Below are 26,036 nucleotides of genomic sequence, written 5' to 3'. Positions count from 1 at the left end.
CTTTTTTCCCGCGTATAAAATATGTATTTAAAGATCGCAACTGTGACTTGACAACGCGATGAAATATTGAACGGGCCGCCGAGAATCGCGTTGATTTCGAAACAAAAACCCGGATCGGCGGCCTATAACTATTTTCTCTTTCTTTTTCTGCGGTTTACGCGGGAGATTTCGGGGAATCAATACACGTGGATGTGTGTATATGCGCGCGTGTATGTTCGTGGGGGTTGTTGTTGACGGAAGAGTTCCACCACGAAATTGTGGTGGTAATAACGTTACGCTGCTCGCGCGTGGTCACCGCAACGACTAGGACAAGTGAAAAATACTATTGCACGACCTCGCGGGAACGGTAACGAAATATATGCATATTATATTATATAAAAAAATATTGTACATATTATATAAAGACGGAAAACGGATTACGCGTTTTGCCACTTCGTATTCGGCGAGTGGTTCTTTTTATTCGCGCTCGTTCTGTCCTCCCCGCTCCCCCGATGTTTGTCCCCCCCCCCCAAACAACGGAAGTTCGGCGAAAAGTTTGCGCGGCGGAGACCGACGACGACGATTACGGTCGCGAAAAAGTGAATTGCTCGGATCGATGGCGGCGGCGGCGCGGAAAAGAAATAATAGAGGATAAAAATAATAATAATGTACAACCCCGGGGAAATCTGACGACCGGGCCAACGGCAGCGGTTCCGCGTGGGAATTTCACACAATTTATAAGCATAATAATAATAATAATATACGAGATTTGACATTCGGCGTACGCGCGCGCCCGTGTGTGTGTGGTGCCGCAGACCTGACGCGTGTGCACACGTACCTACTTATTACGCCACGAAACTCCCGAATGTTTGCATACCCGCCGCGTTTCGGGTTTACGGTTTACGAGTCGGGTTCGTTCGTTTCGTGGGCAGGTACGGCCACCGATCGTATTATTATTATATATGTATGCATAATATTGCATTATTCCGCACACAAAACACGACTACCGACGACTATATGCCGAACAGAAACGAAGTCGGCGAGTGCGGCCGAAAAGATCTCTGCCCACCTCCCCCCGCCGTCGGAATCGTCGTTAGTCTTAAATTTATAACAATATATTGTGGACGTGTATGATTTAAGTACCGTTGTCAAGCTCTGCAGACGTCGAACCCGCGCAGTCGAACGCCTCTCGCATCCCTTAAGACACTGTCGGCAGGGCAGTGTTGGGTTCGGATAGCAAAAAATATAATGTCTAGATAAATATTAGATTACTAGCTAAATAAATATCTAGACAGATATCGAGATAGAATATTCAATTTTTATGTAGATAAAACATTTTTATCTAGATTTTCATCTTACAGTAGTTAATTTTTATTAATGCTGATTTTTGACCAAGTCATGTGATTAGGATTTAGGGGAGGCATAATCGGGGAGGCTTATTTTGTGTCAAAAATATTATATTAATTAATAAATGTACGTGTAAAAAATACAAATATTTACTAAAAAAAAAAAATACACGTGAATTACAGGACTAGATTTATCTAGATAAGATGTCGGTACTTAATTTGTGTCTAGATCATTTATATCTATAGTCATCTAGACATCACTCAACACGGACTGTCGGCCGTGCGATTGTCATTAGGACGATGCTTAACAGTAATCGGAAAGTGTTGGCCGCGGAACTATACGTATCCGGACCGCGTTTTCCCGTAATAATCTAAACACGTCGACCGCTACTCGTCGATTCGATCGTCCGACGATTTCACAACCGTTACGTATATTATTATTACGTCATACGCCCGACAGTTATCCGCAACGGTCGACCATTACGATTTATTTTCCCGAGCGTTACGGGCCAAAACGACCTGCGTACTCTCATAATGTATTTATATGTATACCTGCCCGCTAACGCACGCGTTGACGTGATATTGTTATTGTTATAACGCGTCAGTCAATTCCGTATAGTAGAAGTTTTAATATGAGCGTATTATAAAGCGTAGTCAAATTAATGTTACAGCGCCTCGTAAAACGAAAGTGAATATGTTTTGCGGCATATTTAACGAACGTCACTATGAATAATGAAAACTTTAAAAGTTCTCCAAAGAGATGAAAGTGATCTAATTTCTCTGGGTTTTTATTGCTCGAAACAAAGTGTAATTTGACAAACTACCGGATTAAGTTTTAAGTTTTTAAATCCGTTAAAATGTTAAGAGGCCGAATTCGATAGGGGTATTATATACGCGCCGCGCGGACATGGCGGGCGGACGGGCGACGATGAGATAGGATTACGAGTATATACGCGCTTCCTCGTTGTTAATTTCGTTTCGGCGCGCGAGTTATTATTATTATCGTTGGCCGCCAAAAAAATTATATAAAAATCGTGTCTATATTCCGTTGTAACAGAGATTTATTTTTTGTTTTTTTAGGCGTGAGAGTGGTGATGGTGGTGGTGGCTGGCGTCACTGGTGTACGAATCGTTGTAATAATTAATTAGATCGTATATATATATATATGTAAAACGAAAAACAAGTTCAAAATTAAAAAAGTTGCATCGTTACGAGACGTCGAAGAAAATTACGCACGGACGGGAAAAATCACTTGTATTTTCGTATTCATAGCGATGTAACATAGGTCAGGCGAATCATCGATGTATACGTATATGTATAATATACTTTGCATATTGACGTTATAATACTCGTGTGATTTAAAAAGAAAAGACATCCGTCGGACGTTTTTATTGATATAATTGTTTTTTCTCGAACGTACATTTCAGCGGTGTAGCGGGCAAGACGTATTATTTATGTACAACAAATCGTACGTATTGGCCGGTTCGTGTTTTCTACTCGACAGTTTGCGTTTCAAACTTTTTGCCGTCCGCGGCAGGGGTTGTTCGTTTTTGGTCCCGCGGAAAAGCGCAAAATGGCTGGAACGACGAGAACGTTGTACGATATTGGTTTATGGCGATGCGAGTGCGTGCGTATTACTTTTAGTTTTTGTTTTAGCGTAAAATATTGAACTCGCGGTGTACCAATATAAATTTACTTAAGATGTTTGGTTTCTGTTCAGACAGTGATTTATGTCCGTAAAGACTGAACGCGGACCGAATGCTCGTGAATTGAAAGTATGTATACATCGCACCACCCCAACTATCGGTTCGGTACGAAAAAGTTGTGTAATTATTTTTTTATATACATTGATAAAAACTCAATATATATATATATACACATTTTCTTTGTGAAAAGCCACGCAAATATAAAGTGACTGACTGCAGTAATCAATATTCTATAGGGATTATATATCTGATGTATCCATATTTGTATATATATACACGTAAGCAGGTGCAAATAATTGTATATGAATAACCGTAGATTTTTGACGGAAACCGTCGTCTGTTTGATAGCTAAGTTGTGGTAAATATTATTAAAACGTCGTTGGTTTTCGACCAAAAATGTCCCGAATATTTTTCTTCGTCTTTCAAAGTTTAAGTATACAACACATAAACACCAAAAATCGGTTAGCCGTCGTACACGGAGTATGGTAGCGGAAAGTTTGATTTTTTTAGGACGACGATGACGGATCACTAAAAGGTACAGATATTGAAAAACCGATATGATAAGGTTGGTGAATGATTATATACTTGAACCCAATGTCCAATTCATTGCAAAAGTGTTTACATTAAATAATACTACATAATATAATCTTGTACGATTTGTAATATAATTAAATATTCCTTTTAAAAACATGTAATAAAGCTATCTATAAAACGTGTAAGACGAAATGCGATTTCTCAATACACTTTTATTTCTATAAACCCTATAAAATATTGTATTACTTTTCAATTGATTTACATAGCGCAAAGTTGAGAGATAGAAAATTTAACGTAAATTGTGTTTCGAGAATGTCAAAATTTTACCATTTCCATAATTTAACGAGCAACTGATAAAATGAACTTGTTTATTTTTCTATTATATTATATGCAATATATTCATTTTTCTGGCCAAATTTAAATTACCTAGAGAATAACAGTATATAACATAATATAATATATTGTTATTATTGTTTTTATAAAACAGTTGTGTCTAGGTACTTTGCGTTTTTTTATGTATATGAAAACTTTTAAAGTGTTACCCGAGCTTATACAATAGACCTTTGCAAAAAAATTGCCTTTTAAATATCGTACAATACTGTAGATTTTCTTTTGTAATTATACATAATAATAATTTAAAATCAGTAATTTTCAAAAATCAATAGTACCCTTAAAGCTTATAAATTTATGTTACAAAGATCATATTATTTTTTTTATCTTTCATCACAGACACAAATGTGTTTATGCATTAAATATAATCAACATTTTCACATTTTTTACCATCGGAAAAAAAATAATTTTATGAGATATTATGTATTATAATATAAAATTTCTAATTTTAGTATTTAAATACAGAATCAAGAGATTAATCTTAAATGTTGAGAAAATAAAATTGTATTTATAAAAAGATATATTTTAATTTTTTTAATAAAAATAATATTATAAGAAATATGAAGAACAAAGTATTAATTTATACGCATGTGTTCATTCGAATATAATTTAATAAAACGATTAAGTTTAATTTTTCGTTAATCGACTGATGTGTAATACTCAGTTTATGACGTGTTAAACGTGACTTTTAATTTTTTCGATTGAATTTGGATAGGAAATTCAACTACATGATTATTGATTATTGAGTGAGTACCTAATTATTTATATTATAAACTATAATATATATATATATATTTTATACTATATAGCAATTATTATATTATGGTAAATCAAGTCATATTTTTATTATAGACTTATGGTTTGAGGTTTATTTTTATTTCATTATTTATTTTAATATGTTGACACAACATACATGCGTCCAAATGAATAAATAAATTAAAATGTTCTTTGTATTTTTTTAAAACACAAACGATAACGAAATATCTAAATGCCAAATGAAAAATTTAAATATTTATACATTTTTATACATAGATATCTAAATGAAAATTTACATTTCCAAAATATTTTCCACTTAAAGTGTTACGGACGGACGAGTCAATAATTTTCGAGAAACAAATTTAATCCATTTAGATCTTAGATCATATAAATATAATACAAATTATACAAGTCCATTACAAACAATTATCATAATTAGGTTTGGATTTTTCTGAAATACCTGATCAGGCTAATTATATAATATTTTATAAAGTTACACTGTTGTTTAATGAGATTAGTTTTTATACATATTTTATTTTTTCCAAATTCTCTTGAAATAAAAACATTTAAAATTATGAAATAAAAAAAATGATAAACAATGAGCATGAATATATTATAAAAACTCAAACCAACAATGAAAAGTATTTTATAAATCTAAATATAAAATGTTTAATTCTCTGAAAATCTATTTTTTTAGCTATTAAACCTAAGACAAAATTGATCTTTTACATCTTTCAAAATCTGAATTCTAAGTGATATATTTACTTTTTAGTACTTTATAAACAAAATTGGTGACAGTAAGAAGAAAGACAAAAACGGGGTAACGGTGCAAAGAAACTGATACTAAGTCTTTATTCTGTTAAAACAGTTTTATTTGGTAAAATTGTAATGTAATTGGATTATATTATATATATACCTACTATGATTTTAATAAGGTTTTCGATTTAAAAAGACTAGCCCGTGCTTTTTGTCATTATTTATTTTATTTATAGTTTTCATGATAGTATTTTCAGTATTTTTTAAATTTTTTTTTTTATTTATTAAAAATCTATATCAGGTATTGAACTTCTTTTCTTTATTGCTTCTGCATTACATTTCCTGGGTCATTTAATTCTTAATATTAAATGTCCACATAGGAATACATATGTTTTCCATTTCATAGACCAAATCGAAATACTGGAACGCATAAAATAACGATATTATATTTTAACATACCTAATTTCGCGAGCGTAAAATAGCGATGTAATAATAAAATAATATTATACTTTATTATTCCGTGTATACGTGTGGTACAAGAAACTCTGCTATCGATCAACATATAAATATTATTATTTATTAACTATTTGTTAAAAGTTAAAACTTTTAGCGTACCTACACAGTTTTAAACTCCACCGCGATTTGGTTTTTCGCTTGTAGGTAGTTATTGTTTTTTTTTTTTTTTTTTTTAATGTACAATGTATTTGTTATTTTATATATAAATAAAAATTATAACTGAATGGTATACGTGACTTTGTCCGAATATTATAGTTTATTATATAATATTAGCAGAGCGATTATTCACTTAAAAATTACCAACGTATAATGTTTGTTTAATTTGTTTTTTAAAGTCAGTTTCGTGAATAAATAATAGTTTTGAATAGATACATCGAATATTTTCACAATACGTTTTTTAAATAACTCCTTAAAACAATCTAATTACATTGAATTTAGCGAATATATTAAAGTGACATGAGTGTGTGTATACTTGAAGGCATTTTGGTAAAATTACAAGGACGAGTATTTGTGTAAGTAGGCGGTGGGCCAATGATCGAAGATGTCAGTGTCTATAGCATAATAGCTATATATATGACGAGTATAATAACTGAATATAGTTTCCTGTACATTTTGAAACTGTCTGTGGATCTCGTATTATATCCTCCGGGGAAACCGAGGAAGGGTTGTTGTTGGACAACTTGTATCCTTCATTTTGGAAACAGATATTGTCGTCACATAAACACGGCTTAGTTTCAGATAAGTAAGTAATTATCAATACTGTTTCATCCCACCACCACTACCTCCGTATGGAACTTTTGTTGGCAAAGCTCTTCGGATAATGCGACGAAGATTACGGTGCAATTTGTCTAAGTCAAAGATGTTATATGTTGCATAAATGGTTTTCATAAGCATTTAAGGTAGCCTTCTAAAATTAATTAAATCTTTCACCCCACCTATCTAGCCCACACATCTTCTCCGATGTGGTCGTGCAGCGAGGCTTTAAGACGAAAATTTAACTTTCTTACTATACTCATGTACGGAGGGATATGGGATAATAGGCGATTAGAGTGCTGTCAGGAACACCATATAAGAAAGTTTATTGTATTCACTTTAAATCCATGTTACATATACACATACATATATATATATATATTCCTATCATGTGCAGTCGATTTAAATAGTTTCCAAACAGAAACGTATAACATTACCACATGTATACATTATTCAACCAATTGACGCGATATCATAATCATGGCATATATGCCTGAAGACAGTTAAATTTAGCTAGATACAGGTGCTGAATTCCTGGATGACTACCTTTTTAAAATAAAAACCTGGTGTAAAGTTTAATATAAATAACCAAGTGTACACAAAAACCGGAAATACTTATTTATTATTTCCTTGAACCCGAAATAATTGTATGTGATCTTTACGACAGTTAAAATAATAATTTCTATTTGTAGTTTTATTTTTAAATCACAAAATAAATATTATCAATATCGTAATTTTTACATAATATAACCGAATACTAAAATAATTATTTTGTTCTAGATTGTATTATTCAAGATGTATTTAAAGTAAAGTCTGAGAGAACCGTATTATTTCAGAAATTATGTAAAGTTAAAAAAAATAAATGAGATTTTTTATAATTTTTAGAGCCATAGAAAATATGCAATCTAAATACTTAAATTTAAAATTGTTTATTATTGGCGGTAGGACTGAAGAAATCAATTATTTTCAATTCGATTTTTAACTGTAATTTATTTTTATATAATTATTAATATAGGTATTTAAAAATTTAAGAAATCGACTTAATTTTATTAAGCTGGGAACTATATTTTGTGGTCTGTAAATCAAAGTATGCATTCAAATACGTACGTAATTTATAATTGGGCAATATTTTGAAATAATATAGTAAATACTATTAAGTTTTTTGAATCTTAACTTTTTGTTTATTAATTAACTAAATAATATTCATAGAAAATTATAACATTTCAGAGATATAAAGTTATACTTCTGCTGAATATCTTATGGACATATAATTTATAATAATTATCTTAGTTGCTATGACTGTTTTTTTTAATGAATATTTCATGTAAGGTGGAAATGTAGGCCTAAATTGTGTAAATTTAATTTACTAATTAAAACTTTGTACAGAGAAAATATAAGATTATATTTAGTTGATAGCTCGCTGGTTTTTATTAAATTTATCAATATTTTTCTCATAAATATAATGTATGTTTAAATTATATTTTGATTATTATTTAATAATTTGAACGGCTATTTTTGTAATTTAGGAACCATAAAAAATCGAATGGGATGGGACGTAGAAAAGTGATTGGTTTTTTGTGGGATAGGCTAAGAATGCTATGATCAGAAACGAAAACCACGAGATGAGGTCGGGATCAACATTTGAACTGCAACAGAGAGAGGTAATAATATAATTGTCAGCATATACATGGCGATAATTAACATTATATGTAATTAATAATGAATTCCGCGCAAGAATTAAAAAATTGAAAATAAAGTATAAACACATTTTAGTCTAAAAAATAATTGTCGTGTCGATGTTACAAAATTAATAAAGGTATATCGACATTAAACAAATTGCATTGTATTGTTCTGGCACACTAGTAGTTGTTTTCGAACAAGTGTTGTTTTTTTCACAAGCCGTAATATAATGCTCGACTTGGCAAAACGATGTCGATGGTAATTTTGAATAATATATAAATAATGTATATAAACAGTATTTGCATAAATGGTCATTAAATTATTTGCAGAAATCTGGATGAAAAAATGGAACAAAAATTATCATATACGTACAATAAAGGTATTAGAAAAAAATAAATTCAACCGTTGTGAGTAGATTTTTTTACCTAACTCACGAAGTTGTCAATTTCGTAGTGAGAGAGATCTCACATCAACCTACAAGTGTCGAGAAGATATAACGTCCCGTTTAAGCATTTCGTTCGGTTGTCAGGTCACCGCCGTGTTCGCAATAATCGATACGGTACAAGTTTTGGGAAATATCGGTGTACACACTAGATAGCAAACTTAACGCCACTATCGCGTCTTCGTAATATAACCCCTAACCCGGTAGGAGTATTCTATTAGATGTACCATTACGCACACACGCAAATTATACACACTGTGCAAAGTTTTAAGGTGGTAACAGGAGGGGTATCGGGGCCGGGGTAGTACAAGGATTTACACTATAAATAATATATTATACGATATTATATTATAACCGACGCTGGTCAACAATAATATAACCGATAATTTTCGGGCGCGGTGCCGCGTCAGGTAGTAATGGGGTTCGCGCGTGTTAGTAATATACGAAGGAGAAGGACCGGCATGTTGGGGCGTCGCGTTTTTGAGATGAGCAGCGGGCAGAGAGAAGGGTGCAACCGCAAGAGATAACGAACCCCACTGCTATACCACCGTAATTATGCGTCCAAAACCGACGATCGCGGCTTACGGGGAAATGCCTTTCCGCGTGCGACTTTGCTGAGACGGCGTGAGAAGCGGACAGGAGACGGGTCAGGGAGCTCGCGCACTCGTTACGCGATGTGCGCGAAAGGGGTCCGTCGACCATTTTTCACGCGGTCACCTACAACAACAGTGTGTGTGTGTGTGTGTTTATTTTTCGTCGTGAGGGGGATGGGGCGAGAGCGCGATGCTGAGGGCTCGTTTGCCGACACAATGATGAATGGATCCTGTCGAGAACCGCAACAACGACGGGCGACGATGATGACAACGGCCGCGGCTGCGTCGTTGGCGTTAACGTTTTGTGTATCTAATTGACAAGTTTACTCGAACGCCTAAAAGGGAAGGAGGCAAAACAAAAATTGACTACTCCGTCGTCGAAATTTTGTCCGCACAACCGTAATCCCCCACGCGGCATGCCGACCGGGAATACACGATACGACCGCACATATAGTGCGCCAGTAAAACGTCATTGTATCCTGCAGGACACCATAATATCTACATAATAATATTATATGTATGCCGTGCCGAAAATATCACTAGCGATTTTCGAGTCCGCGTAGGTACCCATATTATTTATGGTGCCACCGCGACTATTCGTTATACTCACATAATATGATCTTATGGTCGCGTCTTCTCGTTACAGACGTCATGGCGTGTATATAATAACGTTATAATATTATTATGGTCTAGTGGATTTCGCTAACGAACGAAACGTATACGTACGACGTAAATACGGTTAACAGTGAAATCACTGCGGTGACAGTCGTTTGGTAACAATAATAATATGCCCCATACCGGTCGGTCATACGTACTCGTATACCCAAATAAAATAGTATAAGCCGTCGACACACAATTACGCTGCATATTACAGGTTGCGAGATTTGATGATATTTTTTTGAAATGCAATTTAATCAAAATCACGGTAAAGGCTTTAGGATTTTTGAACATCTAACTAAATTAATAACAATGTGATTTGATTAAAAAGACAACATATAAGTTCATATTTTTTAAGTATAGGTTTTATTATTTTTGAACAATTTTAGATTGGTAATTTTTATTTTTAAAGTAAATACTGGCTTTTAAATAACATTAACGTTTTAGGAGGTATTTAAAAAAAATAAAATAAATTGAAGTAATTGAACGATTTTACTTTTTTAAATGTTTCAATGTACAAAATACGATTTTCAAACTAGTTTTTAAATAATTACTATAACCTATAAGTAGATATTTAAAGCTTATACAAGTAGGGGATCTACGTTTTATGGGTTATTCTGTACTACTCTACTCGAGTCATCTAATCATTAAATACAAATAGCTAATTAACCACTTGTTTAAATTAAGCTTTTTTTGTGTATCGAAATACTAAATTATTAAAAAATAACACCATAACAATAAAAAAAAATATTTTTATTTCAAATATTTTGTTTTATATTAATTTCAAACAATCCTATACGTAATAAAAATATTTCCTAAGTTACTAATACATTTTAAGATAATGATTTATATAGATGTGTATTATGAGAAATTAGTTTTAATTTTTTGAAAAATATGTAAAATTCCAAACAACACTTGGTTCAAGCAATATCTTGTATAAATATTTAACAGAAAATACACTAAGGAGTTAGAATAAAGAACAAAAAAATAAACAATTTTATTTACGTACATCGTATTAAATGTATCTAAATTAAACTTTTGTTATACTTTCTTTTTGTCCAAAAGTGATAACAGACATATCATAATATTAAACTAATAAAAAGAAAAAAACACCATCGTTAAACTAATAATACATAAATCATTTTTTGAATATTTTTTTTCACTTTTGTTAATGTGTAACGTAACAAAAAACGATGGAACACAAACAATATTCAAAACGTCTTCGGATATACTAGGGAGGTTATAACATTGAATTGAATAAAAAAATGTGTTTAATGTTATTACTTATTGAGAAGGGAATGTATTTTACTATGCTGTTCCTGAAAAGATTTAAAAAAAATATATTCATATAATATAATAAAACGAAAATTCCCAGTATTATCTTTGATAATATGAAAACAAAATATAAATACCTCTGCAAGTTTTTTATGTTTACCTATTAAAGTAATAAACTGGATTTGTGTTTTTGCATAAAACCCAAATAAGAGATGCATATTTTTGTAATTTTACTGACTAAATTTTAGCCCATCAAACATTATTATATATTTATTAGTGATAATTTATAAGTATTAAGTATGCGTGGTATTAAAAAATTAAAAATGAGTTATAATTTCTCTGAATTAGAGTTTGAATGTTATCTAAAGTTATTAGTTTCACACAAAATTTACAATTTTAATTTTTGTGAAATACCGTGTTTGAATACCTGAGATATCCTTGTTATATTGATTTCGTTTATTATTTATTGAAAATTAATATAATATTATTTAGCTCTTCATTATTATTATCAAATGACGAGTAAAAAGTGTGGTTCAAATTTATTTATTTATTGTTGAATTTCAACTTTGGTATTTAAAAAGTAGACATTTGTTTTCTTTTATAAGATCAACCATGATAAAATTACAGAATAAAATAAAATTTATTTTAGATTAGTTTTAAATAATGATTCGATTTATTTATCTTTATAAAATAAGAGTTTAATGAATAGTGAAAATAAAATAAAATTAAGCTGTGAATATTATATTGTCGTATGGGATAATAATCCTATAAACTTATCTAATTTTATGAAATTGTGTTATAAGTAATACTTTGTATAGTATTTGTGTACACATCAGAATAAAATAAATCATATTATACTACGTATATCAGAGACCAGAGTTGTGAACAAACATATTATAATATCTATATTTTATGTGTTTTAGTCATAGAAACAAAAACTGAACTGTATCATTTTTTTAAAAATATTGCTCGAAGCATAGCATTGGATTTATTTTTCATTATAGTTTAACAGATACGTATGGGTGGTAGTGGTACTATATTGTATTCTATCTAGTACAGTAAGTAGTTCACGTGGGACGTTTCTCGCAGAGTTTATGAATCAATTTATGTGTCCGAGACGATAAATAATAAATATATATTATTTGAGATTTTAAATTTCTATCGAAGTGATTTTTTTTTTATACGTCTCGTCCGTAATATTATAGATATTATTTATTTATGAGTTTTTATCTGCAGGCTAAATAATTATCAATTTTATAAGAAATAACATTAAAAGATAAATACATAAAATATATAAATAAATGGGGGGAAAAAAAAACTTAATCAAGTTTCTTTCCGTACTTTTTTTTGCGCAACTTGAATAATACTGAATAAGACTCATAGTTATCGCTATAACACTAATATTGACACTTATTTTATAGAATATATGCTTTTGTCTTATGTATATTTATTTTTTCTTCGCAAGTAAAATTAAATATTAAATAAGAGACCATAAAACTGATGGGTTTAAATACGTAAAATAAAGTAAGAATCCAATAAAAAATGTATTCTAGACGTTTATTCAGACGTAGACATAATTTTTAGGTTTAAATGTTTTATTTTAAATTAATTTAAAATATATTGAAAACAAACATCTTGTATCAGTTGTATCTATAAGATAATTCTGTTGAATTATAAAAAAAGGAACAATTAAAACTATTGTATTTATAAAAATCCTTTTTTTTTCTATTCTTTCCAAATAATTCTCTTTAGTCGGTACCAGTTGTAAAAAAGAAATTATAAGATGTTATTAAATATATTAAGTATTTTGTATACCATAACTAGGATTTTGGTATTAAAGTTGCATAATAATTAATAAAAAAAAAAATGTGTATTAAAATAATCAACGTGTTATACCATTGCGTATAATTATTATTTGAATAACAAACGGTAATCGTTGAGTAGACTTCGAACTTTTTGAGCTTGTAAAATAAATGTAATATATTTCAATTACCCCTTCAAAGTGGATTATTAGAGTTTTGTAAGGAATTCGTATAGAATGCATATTTTTCTGCGATACAGCTTCATCCATTATTTATGTTCAATACAATGTGTAAATGCTAATTGAAGACACTCGATATATTCTTGTAGATCCATGCAATTTAAATTTACTATGTAATATAAATTCTATGTTCGCTGAATTTTTTATCGTGAATTAGAATCGTGCATGCATAATACTGCTTTTTTTTTCTTAAATGACAATTTCCTAATATAATGTGGCCAGGGTATGAGTAGTTAAATATAAGAAGCACATTAAATTGATGCAACTCGTTTAATTTTGGGTCAAATTTAAAAAGGAAACGTTATTTACACCACTATAATGTATGTTTTCAATTATTCACGCTTACTCACTTTATATGAAGGTATTAAGTTGTAAATAAAACGAAATATTATATGCGCGGGAAAATATATTTATTTTTCACCTTTTTCGTTGCGATCATCGGTCGGGTGAGATGGCGACAGTGGACCCGGTGTGTGCCATCGAATACTTACTAAGGAATTTGTGATTAAGATCTTTATCGTCGTCGTCCAACTTTGTTGACATTCCGGATATCCGGAAGTCGAACGGAAACGGTACTCCTCGTCTATTTCTCCCCCTATATACATATATATATATATATGTGGAACTACACATACACACCCGTACACACACACATATATATATATATATATATATATTTACAATATATAGTCGATTTTGAAATCGTGCGGTCCGCACAAGACTACATTAAGGCACAGCCGCCGACGTTGCGCATTATATATATTTAATGAAATTATATTACTGTTGTAGCCAGCGATGCTATTCACTACAAGGCGGCCCTGATGCCGTGACACAATACGTATCCGGTAAAAAAGAAACTTTCGGACGATAATTGTGTAAGTTTTTTCTCCGAGTCACTGAGTTTTGCGTCTTGGGCATGACCAAACAAAACGAAAAAATTATACCCCTCAAAAATTTCATACACACATCAACCGTCATCAGCGTGATAATTATCCCGTTTATCAGAAAGCACTATCCTGTTTCTACAAAAGAACTACTGAGTTTTATAATTTAACATTCACGTCATGACTAAGTATCTATGTAAACGATAAATCTAACCTATCTTGTTCATTATTTTTTATATTTTATTAATTACCAATTATTTTACCAGCGACGGACGGATATTTTTTAATTGCATTAGATAACTGTCTGTCGAATTTAGCTTGTTAGCTAATACAATTGTCCAATTACCTATTAACTTAATTAACTATTGTATAAAGACTCAAATCAACCTTAATTAAATAACGTCTGTATCGGTTTATACTATACAAACGTTGAAATGTATAATTATTTGTATTATAATAAATTTAACTATCAAATATCTGATGACATCTGCACGAGTTATTTAAAAAAAAAAAAAAAATTAATGTGGGTAAAACAATTATCGATCCGAATGGTTTATAAATAATAAAAATTCGGTTTATTCATGAAATAAGTTATATAAAATTGTGTTCGAGAGTACCTAGTTAGAAGACACCGCCATTTCAGAACCTTTAGGTTATCACGCAATATTATAACGACAAAATATAAATGTATAATATGATTTTAAAATAGTCGTTTCGCACACGTGTTTAAAGGTTTAGCTTCGACGTCTTTAGACCCCTCGATGGTAACCCAATGCAGATGAAATTAAAGAACTCTATTAATATTTTCCATGTATAATAGATTTAAATTTTAATTGAGTTTAAAATATATAATTCTTAAACGGACTTTTATCCGGATCCTAGATTAGTAAAGAAAAATAAAATATCAACTCGTCGTTAACTATTCATTCGAAATGTCTATTGAAAAATCCGTCGTTTAAATTTTATACCGTGGTCGTAGGTACGCGTTTAATTTCATGCCCCACGGTTGTAGTATTATATAATTATTATATTCCCACTCGACTTACTCAATGACGGTGGTTATCTTATGTATTTTTCGCTTTTCGTTTAGGACTTCATAAACGGAAACGTGTACTATAATATAATAGAATGACGTATTACTTATACGAATAATAATTATAACGTAATATTGTACAACATAATCGCGACCAAGCCGTAAGCGATGCTCATAAGTTTATTTTTTTTTAAATATCATATACGGGTTAACGTCGCCGCCATCCTCGTCGCAACCACCGCTGTCGAAACGGTAACAGCTGGTAACGAGTTTAGGCGTGCGCGCCACAATAATCGACACCTCTGATAACATTCGTAATTATTTCTGTATACAGGCCGGAATTACGATTTATGTCCGTTTTGTTTTATACGACGACGATATTGTGTGCCATGTGATATTGCGGAAACGCCGGAAGAATTTATTCCAACCAATCCGACGGAACGCAATTATGTACGTACATCACGGTGTCACATGAAGATTTACTAATAATTACACTGCTCACTAGACTCACTAGACGTCAAGCGGACTGGTAAGATTGTATTTTCGAGGCGATCATATTTAAACGTTTCTATTTATAGCGCAAAAGATAAAACGTAGTTATGGTACAATACGATTTGATTCTGTTAACAATTTGAATTTCGTCAAAATACGACGGTAAACGCGATGTGAGTAATATAAAACATCAATATCTGTCACTGATATATAAATATTTTTAATTTTCATAATGTTATACGTGCGGTAAAATGTTGATGTCAACAAATTGTGATATTACTTGAATACCGATGATATACTACTCGTAAATTAGAAAATATTTTCATCGTCACGGCGAAGACACAGGCGTCGCGGTAACGCGGCGTTGCAGATGGCCGGGGTGGACCATAATATTATAACGTTTATAAATAAAATATTACCGCGTACCGAACCCAATGACTGTCGTCATAACCACGGTCGCGGCGTTCAATGGAACCATGACCGCAATCCGGACTGGGTCGTATTCGAGTACAACTCGAGATTTATTTATTTATTTTTTTAGTTGCGCCATAATATTTTATTATTATTATAATATAATAACATCACCGACTGCTCATAATTATCGTCATCGTCGTCATTGTCGCACTGCGCGACGAGACACTCGAACGTGCGGTGCAGCAGATCCGCGTGTACCTTATAAACGCGGTCATAATAATATTAATATTTTGACGTTCGCCGACGGCGGCAAGTCTCTCGCATCGTACACGAAACGCTCTCGGATAATATGTTCTCTGCCCACACACCACACTGCTGCCTGCAATACGCGTGTAATTATAATATTAATAATAGTGTGTACGTATATTATGCAGATATCGGTGCATAATGTATTGCGTGATGTATATGTAAGTATATTATGTTATAGCTCTTGTGTGTCGATGACGATTATAAAAAGCAGACGTGAACGGTCGGGCTGTGTGCACAACGTAGTTATACGTACTATGCAATGTACGCGGACGGCGACCGTTTGTTCTGTACTATAATATTTCCGACACGACTCGCGGTCGACGTAATTTCGTGTTGCCAATTAGCGTGCGGTGCGCCGCCGTATAGTTCGGTTGCGATTATTGTAATATTGTATTATTTTACGTATAACATTATATTATTATGATATTATATGTACCTACACACAACGTAGGTACCTACGGCGGCGTGTGTTGCATATCGTGTCGAGCCGCACACGCCGCCGTCGTCCGGTCACATATTATGATTATTATTAAATCCGTCGCATATTATATAGGTAAACGCGTAGGATAACACACATCCATGACCGACCTACAACGATAGAGTAATATACCATATCACCATGATACGTGTGTGCGAGCGATATCGTGTTTCCCGATGGCCGCCGCCGTTTTATTTAATTAATGAATATTATGATAATAATAACATACAGAATATATGATTAATATAAATTATTATATATTATTATTTTGGTACGACGGCCATGTTCGATATTTTTACTGAACCGACGTCGCTGCTTAACTCTATACACCCGATTATCCACCGCCGCCGCAGTTTGATAATGTAATATGCATTATGCACCCGTCTCATATAATAATATCGTACTTATCGCATCTACGCGTATTTATACATTGTGCTCCGTATTTTCGTGCAAATAATAACGAAGAAAAAATGCTAAAAAAACCACCTCGAAAGTCGGCGTAAACGACGGCGACTTATCATCCCCAATCGACCCGGTAAAAATAATTAATTTTGTGTTGTATTTCGATTTAACACGAAAAGAAAAAAAACCGGATTGCACATAGTCGAGCTGGTAGTTTATTCTCGGTTGGTACTCATTAAAATATTAAATATAGAATACCTACTTGATAATAAAAATATATTATTCTCTTGGATCGACATATTATTATACTAATAAAACTATAACTCCAAACACGAACTTTTTTAATTGGAACAAAATTATATGATAATTAATTAGTAATTAAAAAAAAAATATGCACTATTATATGAAGGGATATCTAATTAATAAGGGAAACGTTTTAAATGTCTTGCGATATAATAACGTAGTATGGACTTCATATTATAATAATTATATATATTGTGTAGGAGTTTTATTCGTTTGTCGTTGCACATTTTTATTTTTCGTCTAAACGTATAACGGCATATATTCGTCGCAGCTATTTCTCGAAGGGGTTCATAGTTTGTTTTCGCACATATATAAAGTCGAAAAGACATGTCCGACATGACTCTGTAGCGTATGCGACTCCTCTTCTACGATAAAATGCAAACAGAAACCATACAACATAATCACGACGTCGTCAAATTGAATTTCATAAAAAAATAAGCTCATAGTCGGAAATGATTTTTAATATAATTTAAAATTTGAAATTATGAATAATTACATTACAGGTGACTATAATAATTGCCAGTCATCATATACCTCAGAACTATAGGCGATATAATATATTTTAAATAATAATTTATAACTGGTAAATTTAGCCAAGCGTTATTGGTTAATTTGGTTTTATACATCATAATACATATAATACTTGTATTTCTATTAATAATAACAATATATTCTACTATAATTTCGATTATATTTTGTAGCATAAATTAACTTTCGTATAAATATTATACACACACACACACACACAAATATATATATATATTATAACATCCTGTAAATATCGAACATATACTGTATACTTATATCTGTTTGCCGTTTTAATGATATCGATTTGATCATATTGAATTCTATTGTAGACAATATAACGTTAACTATTCATTATATTACATTTTGGATTCATAAATTATGTATAGAAAGAGAAAACCTAAGGGGACTTAAGCATGCTCGTAGATATGATTTTCGTTTTTGTTTTCTTCTATATAAATATCGAAAATAAAAAAGTAAACAAAAGTTATACTTCGAGTAAGTAGGTCTTCGCTTGAAAATATTTTTTCTTAGAAAACCGAGAGAGAAATGAAAAACGTCCGTCGCATACGTCAGCGCAATAACTTACTATGATTTGGTATATAAAAACGAGGTGAGTCAATCGACGTGAAATAATAAATCCGCTAGAAATCAAACGCTTAATCAAACATTCATCTTTTTTTTTTATAGTAATGGGTATATTATAATATATGTATTATCAGGCGTAATAATTCTCGAGTGGTAAAGCGCGTTGCGATTATTTTTTAATTTAAACAGTACAATAACATTAAATATTATAATCGTAGTAATAATTCGCGGTGTTTTAGGCCGGTGGGATGGCAACGTCTGCTGTTACTGCGGCGGCGGCGGTGCTTATAGGTCAACAATTATACAAGATTACTTTTTAGAATAGCCGTGTAAATTAAGGTCTCAAGCTTGTATTGTAACTTGATTATTATCACCTCCGGTGGCGGCATTCTCGCAAAGGTAACGTTGAAAAAGGAGTATTCTACATAGGTATATTATATCCTATTTGCGCACTGCATGTGTAGATGAGTGTTGTGTGTGTGTGTGTATTTGTGTTAGGGAGCGAGAAACCGATAACGATTTCGCGTGTTTCGGCTAGTTCTGTGTGACCAAAGTCTGATAATAAAGAGTCACATATATTATACACATACCTACTACACGAGTACACACGGACTATACATTTCGTGTAAGGTAATGTAAGGTACACGCGAGCGTACACAATAATAACATGGTCTTATCGATGTATTCGGCGTTGTTATAATTTAGACGACGCGCTTTATCGTCCCGTTCGCGTGATTTATGCTTTGGATTTAATAGACCCGCTCGAATACCCTACATCGAGTACCAAAAACAATTTTGACGCTTCCACTTTCACACATTAAAAACGATCACAGCTTTTTCGAATTCCGTTTTAAAAAATTATATCAGTGAAACGAGAACCCCATCGATTTCACGGCGACGTTAGCGTTTGAATTACCCCACAACACTTTTTGGGGTGATTTTTTTGCATATTAATTATTAACGCATATTTGGATTTTACTACAACGATTAACTTACCGCATTGTATTCGATTATATCGTTGATTTATACGTAAACAATATTATATGGTGTGTAAAACTGTTTTGCGACAAAGAACCTCCATCACGAAGAATCTTCGGTCTGTATTTTTTGTTATTATTGGATCTAATTAATATCATCAATAAAAGTATGTAAAGGCTAAATACAAATTATATAAATAAATCATTGAGCTAAAATTGTAAATACTACTAGCTGGGACATATCAAAACAAGGTAGGGAAAAAACCGTTCGACCCTAAACCTACCAGTAGTCCGATCAATTAAATATATTATATGTATAATCAGGTTATCTGTAAATATGCTATATATAGGTAAAATATATGCAATTCGTATTGTTTTTGAGTTAATTTTTTTTTATTTTGTAACTGATTTGATAGGTATTTAGATTTTTTGTCTTCTAAATACGATAATTTGCTAATTATTGTCTTTAGTTAACTTTTGTCCACAAGCTCTAACATTACCACAATATTGGTAATTGCGGGCCGTAGAATATTTAATTTTTTATTACAACATTAAATGGCTAACTTCACATATTCATAAGTTATGAATCATAACCAAACAGTTAAATTTGAGTAGATATCATAAATCGAAATAATCATGATAATATTATGTACTCATATGTTTTTCCAAATTACATTTCAGATTGTTACATCCTAAAAAAACTACATTAAAAGAGTTAGGCTACAAAGGAACCACACTGGATTATGGACAGGTATTCAAAACATATTTTTATACCTTATTTTATTATTCAATGATTTTTTCAATAATACTGAGATCCATATCTTTATAATAATTTTCACTTTTTTATAAATAAATATTTATCAATATATTTTTTATAAGTAGAATAATTTATAAATTAAAAAACATATTAGTGGATACGTTGTGTTTAATATTGAGCGCATGGTAACTTGTAAAATATATTTTAACCATAATAACGTGAAATAAAAAATATTTTGGTTCTCTGAAAATTCCACAATGTATGAATATTGTGTAGGTATAATATTAAATTTAGCTAATTTTGTGGACAAATCTCCATCAACATAAATAGCTGTAAAACTTGGTTCGAAATGCGTACTCGAATTTCTATAGTTTTGTCAACGGTAATTATTATTTACATAGGACCGAATTAATTAAAAAGCGTTATTTGTACAAAACAGTGTTTTGCACTATGGCGTTTAACCAAACATCATTTGTACAAAATAATTCTCTATGAATAAACAGGTTCGACTATTTTATGTGAATCCTCGTGCAATTTTTTTATATACTTTGATAAAAACCATTTACTCTGTTTGATAAATATAATAATTTAATATCCGTTGAACCATCTGTAGTACTTTTTATATGCACGACTGTACGAATTTTATTGTGTAGTTTTACAGAACTGTTCAAAAGCAGACAACATCTAATTGTAATTATTGCAGTTAGATGTTGTCTGCTGCCGAACAGTAATAATATCAATAAAATCAATTGTTAGAAACTTAGAAAGTTCAAAAATTAGTGGTAATAATAAATACACACTTTGCAGTCGAAAATATTTTATATGCATAGAAATTCGGCGAGTCGATAGTTTTTGTTTTCAAATTCATGTCATATTTCATCGGTATACAGCAAAATATAATAACCGATGTAGAACACTGAAAAATATCGTTTTATGACCGTACGCATACGAATAGGATTTTAAAAACTAAATGGAGTTTTTTATTTTATTGTTCTTCATATTCGTAATTTAAAGCTTTAACATTTGTGGAACTATACTGAGACATACGAGAAATAATACTTATTTGGCACAAACTCGAATTTTTTTTAAGGCTGATTCATCAACATGCTATTTGAACTTTAAACATAATATAATAGCATCACATACAAACCTATTATAATATAAAAAAAAAAAAAAAATGTTTAATTCTTCTCAGCTCGTGCGTATTCAAAACATTGAAATGTATTTACACCCTTTTATTATTATTTTTTACACATTATATACATTTTTATTCATTTATTTTGTCTACCGTAAATAGAATTCAATACTTCCGATAAAACTAACGTATTTAATTTATTAGTTGCGTGTGAATATAGAAAGTAGGTAGCATATTCGATTAGCTATTGTTGCGTACCCGATCGATCGACTGAAAATGATGGAGGAATAAATACTACTAGTTTAGAACAGGGGCGTAATTACGGGGGGGATATGGGAGATAGATCCCGCCCCATGAGCTGTATTTATACCTACAAATAATTCAAATACAAACTTATAAATTATTACACTATTATACAAACTTATATTTTACTTATACAAATTTATTTTGATCCCCCCCATGAAACATTCTCAATTACGCCACTGGTTTAGAATTAAAATAAATATATTTAAATAAGAAATGAATTCCGAAATAGTATACAATTACACGAGCTTGTGGTTTGTCGAAACGATATAAATGTGACTTCTCGTGTTTATAAGGACTACAACGACGTACCAATTGATTGTTGTTGCTACCAAATTATGCGGGTCCGGAAAACTATGCACTCGCAACATAGACACGTGAACGTATTAGTGACTAATATAATTAGTCCAAAGGGGTTAACAACGACAATTTTATAGCTGATATTTTCTTCGGGGGAAAGTAATAATATAAAAATCGTTTGCTTCGAAATAAAAACACATCGATCAATGACCAAAGGGTTATATGCTCATATAGTGTGTAACCTGTATACGTATATATATATATATGTATAATATGTGTGTGTATTTCGCTAGTAACATCCACGTAGAACGATCGTCGGGAGTCTTGACATATTTTTTCTAACCTCAAATATTAGTGTAACGCCTCACCGAACACGTATCCATATAGCACGACCACGTTTCAACGGTGTGGAAAAAAGCGCATCGTGATCCACATACCAAACGATAAATGGAAAATTTCCCGAAAAATCGTGATGGCCGTCGTGTATTAACTCGATAGCGAGAACAGAATGTTATTCGTCAGATTTCCGTCGGCGACCTTTTTATGACTGCGTAGTCTGAATACGATTCGGGACAGATTTAAGCCGGACCGGATTATTGTCCGTCCGAAAAACGGCGCTCGGATCCCGCCACCGTCTTGCGGGCGGCACCGACCTGCTCATCGTCTGCATCCGCCGATAGGTACCCTACCTATCTCGTCGTCCTTTTTTTATTTTAATCGTTCGTGCCCGACGACGGCACTGACGAAACTACGTGCGCGTGGATTACCCGCGAACCGCTGTTGGACGGTCGAAATTATGTACAAAGTCCGTTTCGAGCACACATACGCACACCCACACACACGTTCCCAGTGCGAGTACTTCATATATATTATATTATTGTAGTTCTGGTCGTGAAGATGACATGTCGGCGGGCTCGATGTCGGGGGGGGGGGGGTGGACGAGTCGGCGGCGACTTTAGGGGTCGTATAGTGGTATATTCAGTTAACGTCAACCTATAATCTCGACACTCGACGGCCAGGCTCGTATAACGGATTACCCGTTTTCCTACGCCAAAAATTGTATACCGGAAGTTCGTAACAGAAACACGCTACGAAATAACGGATCGTTGCAGTGTCACGATGCGTAATATTACACCTATTATCGTGTTTTACGGGTACGTGTGGCATGTTGTACGTAGGTTTGACGACTATATATATATGTTTTCCTGGCGTCGTATCGTATCAATTAGGCGGAGTGGTGTATCCCATATACTTCGTCATAACATTTTTATGTGTACAGTGCGGGCGGCAGTACAGTAGAATAATATGTCAATACATTTCAATATACCTAATTATCTATTAAAATGCGCGAAATATTATATAATCAGTGACGTACATTCGATTTTCATACGACGAGGGAGGAATCGAGTTGTAAATTAAAATAATATTTTGATGCCGGTATGCCACTACAAAAATAGATAGACACGCCCAAAAGTCACAACACAGACAATTTACCAATAATGAGAAACAATATTTTTGATATCTACATAAAAATAGTCGTTATGTCAATAACGAATTATTTATTTCTTTTTTTATACCTCCTCGAACGAAAAATGAATGTTTTTGTGATTCAATCATAGTTGATAAAATATACTTAAATTGATACTAAATAAATTGTAAACAAATGTGGACATTTTCATAACGTGTATATTTTTCATTTTAAACTGAATTTTTAAATTTTTTTTGTGGGTGGAGGATTTGTCTCGAAACCACCCACCGTTTGTACGCCAATGGTTGTAATAGTTTTATGTACTTACTATAATTTTGCGGTTCTATTTGTATGCACAGTAACTCGATCGATGCGGAAAAGGTCAATGGGATTTTTCGTTTTTTTTTTTTTTTTTTTTTTTTAGCGGGGCTTTTGTCGTTATTATTTTTTATGACAATAATCCGATCGAGCCAGTATCTTGGCAGTTACCACTCGAATAGACGACCGTACACGAAAATCTCGTACCTAATAAATAATAATTATATATTTCTGTATCGCACGACCGCTGCGGCACCTACATAATATTATATTAATAGTACGATATAAATTTTCCGGTTACCCCGGCGGACAGTGGTATCGCGTCTTACGAAAACAATTTTTCAAAATTACTCGATTCGCGCGTGCGCGTGTTTGCAAACAAAATGATCAACAATATAATACTCACGCTTGACCAAGTCCCTGGAACCGGTGCGTAGCATCAGCGGCTGGTTGTTCTCGCGCCTCCACGTTATTTTGGGTTCAGGATTGCCGGTGGCGTGACACGACAGGGTCGCGTTTTCGGCCTCCATCAGCGTTAGGTCTGGGCTCGACTCGTCGGTGATTATATCCGGCGGCACTGGAAACGATATAGGTACACGTAGTTATTAATAATGCACATGTACGTAATACACGTATATGTATGTTCTATGTTTAATATTATTATACACACACACACACACACACACACTCTCTCTCTCACACACACACACACAAACACACCGAACTTCATGAAATGTCATCGATGCGCGTTACAACTATTGATTTCGAGTAGTACACCGTTCGACTATACGAGTACGTATATTAATATTATATTATTAGGTACGGAAAAACCGTATACAATCCGATATGCATTGTGCACAGGTATTACAACGATTTCAGTCCATTTTCTACACGGCCACGAGTATTTCGTTAGTAAGACGTTTACTTTTTACCGTGTACGCGTGTTAGTGGGTGCTCAAACAATTTTTAAAAATCAATAATTTTGCACGGAATATTATTATACGTACTTATGCTGTATTATAATTTATTGTAAGTGGGGTTCGCTTCCGAAGAAAACGTTCCTATTTCAAAAACCACAGAAAAAATAATTCGGTATCCCGTAAATTGCATTCTCGCGTTTATTTTAATTAAGTATACACAATGCATTTACGTAACGATTAATTTTATATCGACAAAATAATTTATCGCAGTTCTTCGAATCGAATATTATGGTTTCGTGTTGTTAAAATATAACTTTATTGTCGTTTATTTTCGTCAAATGAACGCAAAACTAGTCACTGCACTTTGCTCACTAATATCGATTATTTATTATTACGCAGACGAAGGGAACTTGGAATTCAGATAAAGTCAGGAATCGAATAATGAAAATGTGTTTTTAAACATCATATTTGCGGTTATGTATTATGACAAATCAAATTAGTATGCCAAGAGTTATTATGATTGCGGTATTAAATAAATTTTAGTGATCATATTATTATGGTGTTGAATTTTCCCGTATGATACTATCAAAATGTAGTATTCTATACATTTATTTTTGTGATTAATATGTTAATTTTGGTTTTAAATTGATTTCGGATTTTCTAATTTGGAATATGCAAGGATTATCCATGCATACATGTTGCGGTCTGGTTTCCGAGTGAATTTAGAGAGTAGGACATAATATGTAATCCTTACTAATTTAATAATAAATATTCGTCAAATATTTGATTGATTTTTCAATATCGAACTGCATATTTAATTAAAATTATAAAAATACTGATAATAATAATTACGGGTATTAATGGTAATTTAATTTATAGATGACTATATAAACTATTCGTTGATATCATCGTTTTAATTATATATTTTTTGTGAACGGTAGTTTTATGAGTTTTTTGGTCAATAATATATTAAATGCCAATGCGAACTGCGCACAAGCTTGTAGTG

The 26,036-nt window shown here is 32.2% G+C and overlaps 1 protein-coding gene across 1 annotated transcript in view; it reads right to left on the bottom strand.

The window, feature by feature from the left end:
- The window catches only part of LOC132917370 (lachesin-like), a 206,764-nt gene that overhangs the window by 69,657 nt on the left and 111,071 nt on the right, over window positions 1–26,036 (bottom strand). The window contains exon 4 of the mRNA XM_060978087.1: window positions 24,517–24,687. Within this exon, the coding sequence (XP_060834070.1) occupies window positions 24,517–24,687 (171 nt within the window). The remainder of the gene's footprint in view (window positions 1–24,516; window positions 24,688–26,036) is intronic.

The sequence above is a fragment of the Rhopalosiphum padi genome, chromosome 1 (genome assembly GCF_020882245.1).
Source record: "Rhopalosiphum padi isolate XX-2018 chromosome 1, ASM2088224v1, whole genome shotgun sequence".
NCBI lineage: Eukaryota > Metazoa > Arthropoda > Insecta > Hemiptera > Aphididae > Rhopalosiphum > Rhopalosiphum padi.
Note: the sequence above shows the minus strand (reverse complement) of the source record. Positions and strands in the feature narration are given on the sequence as shown.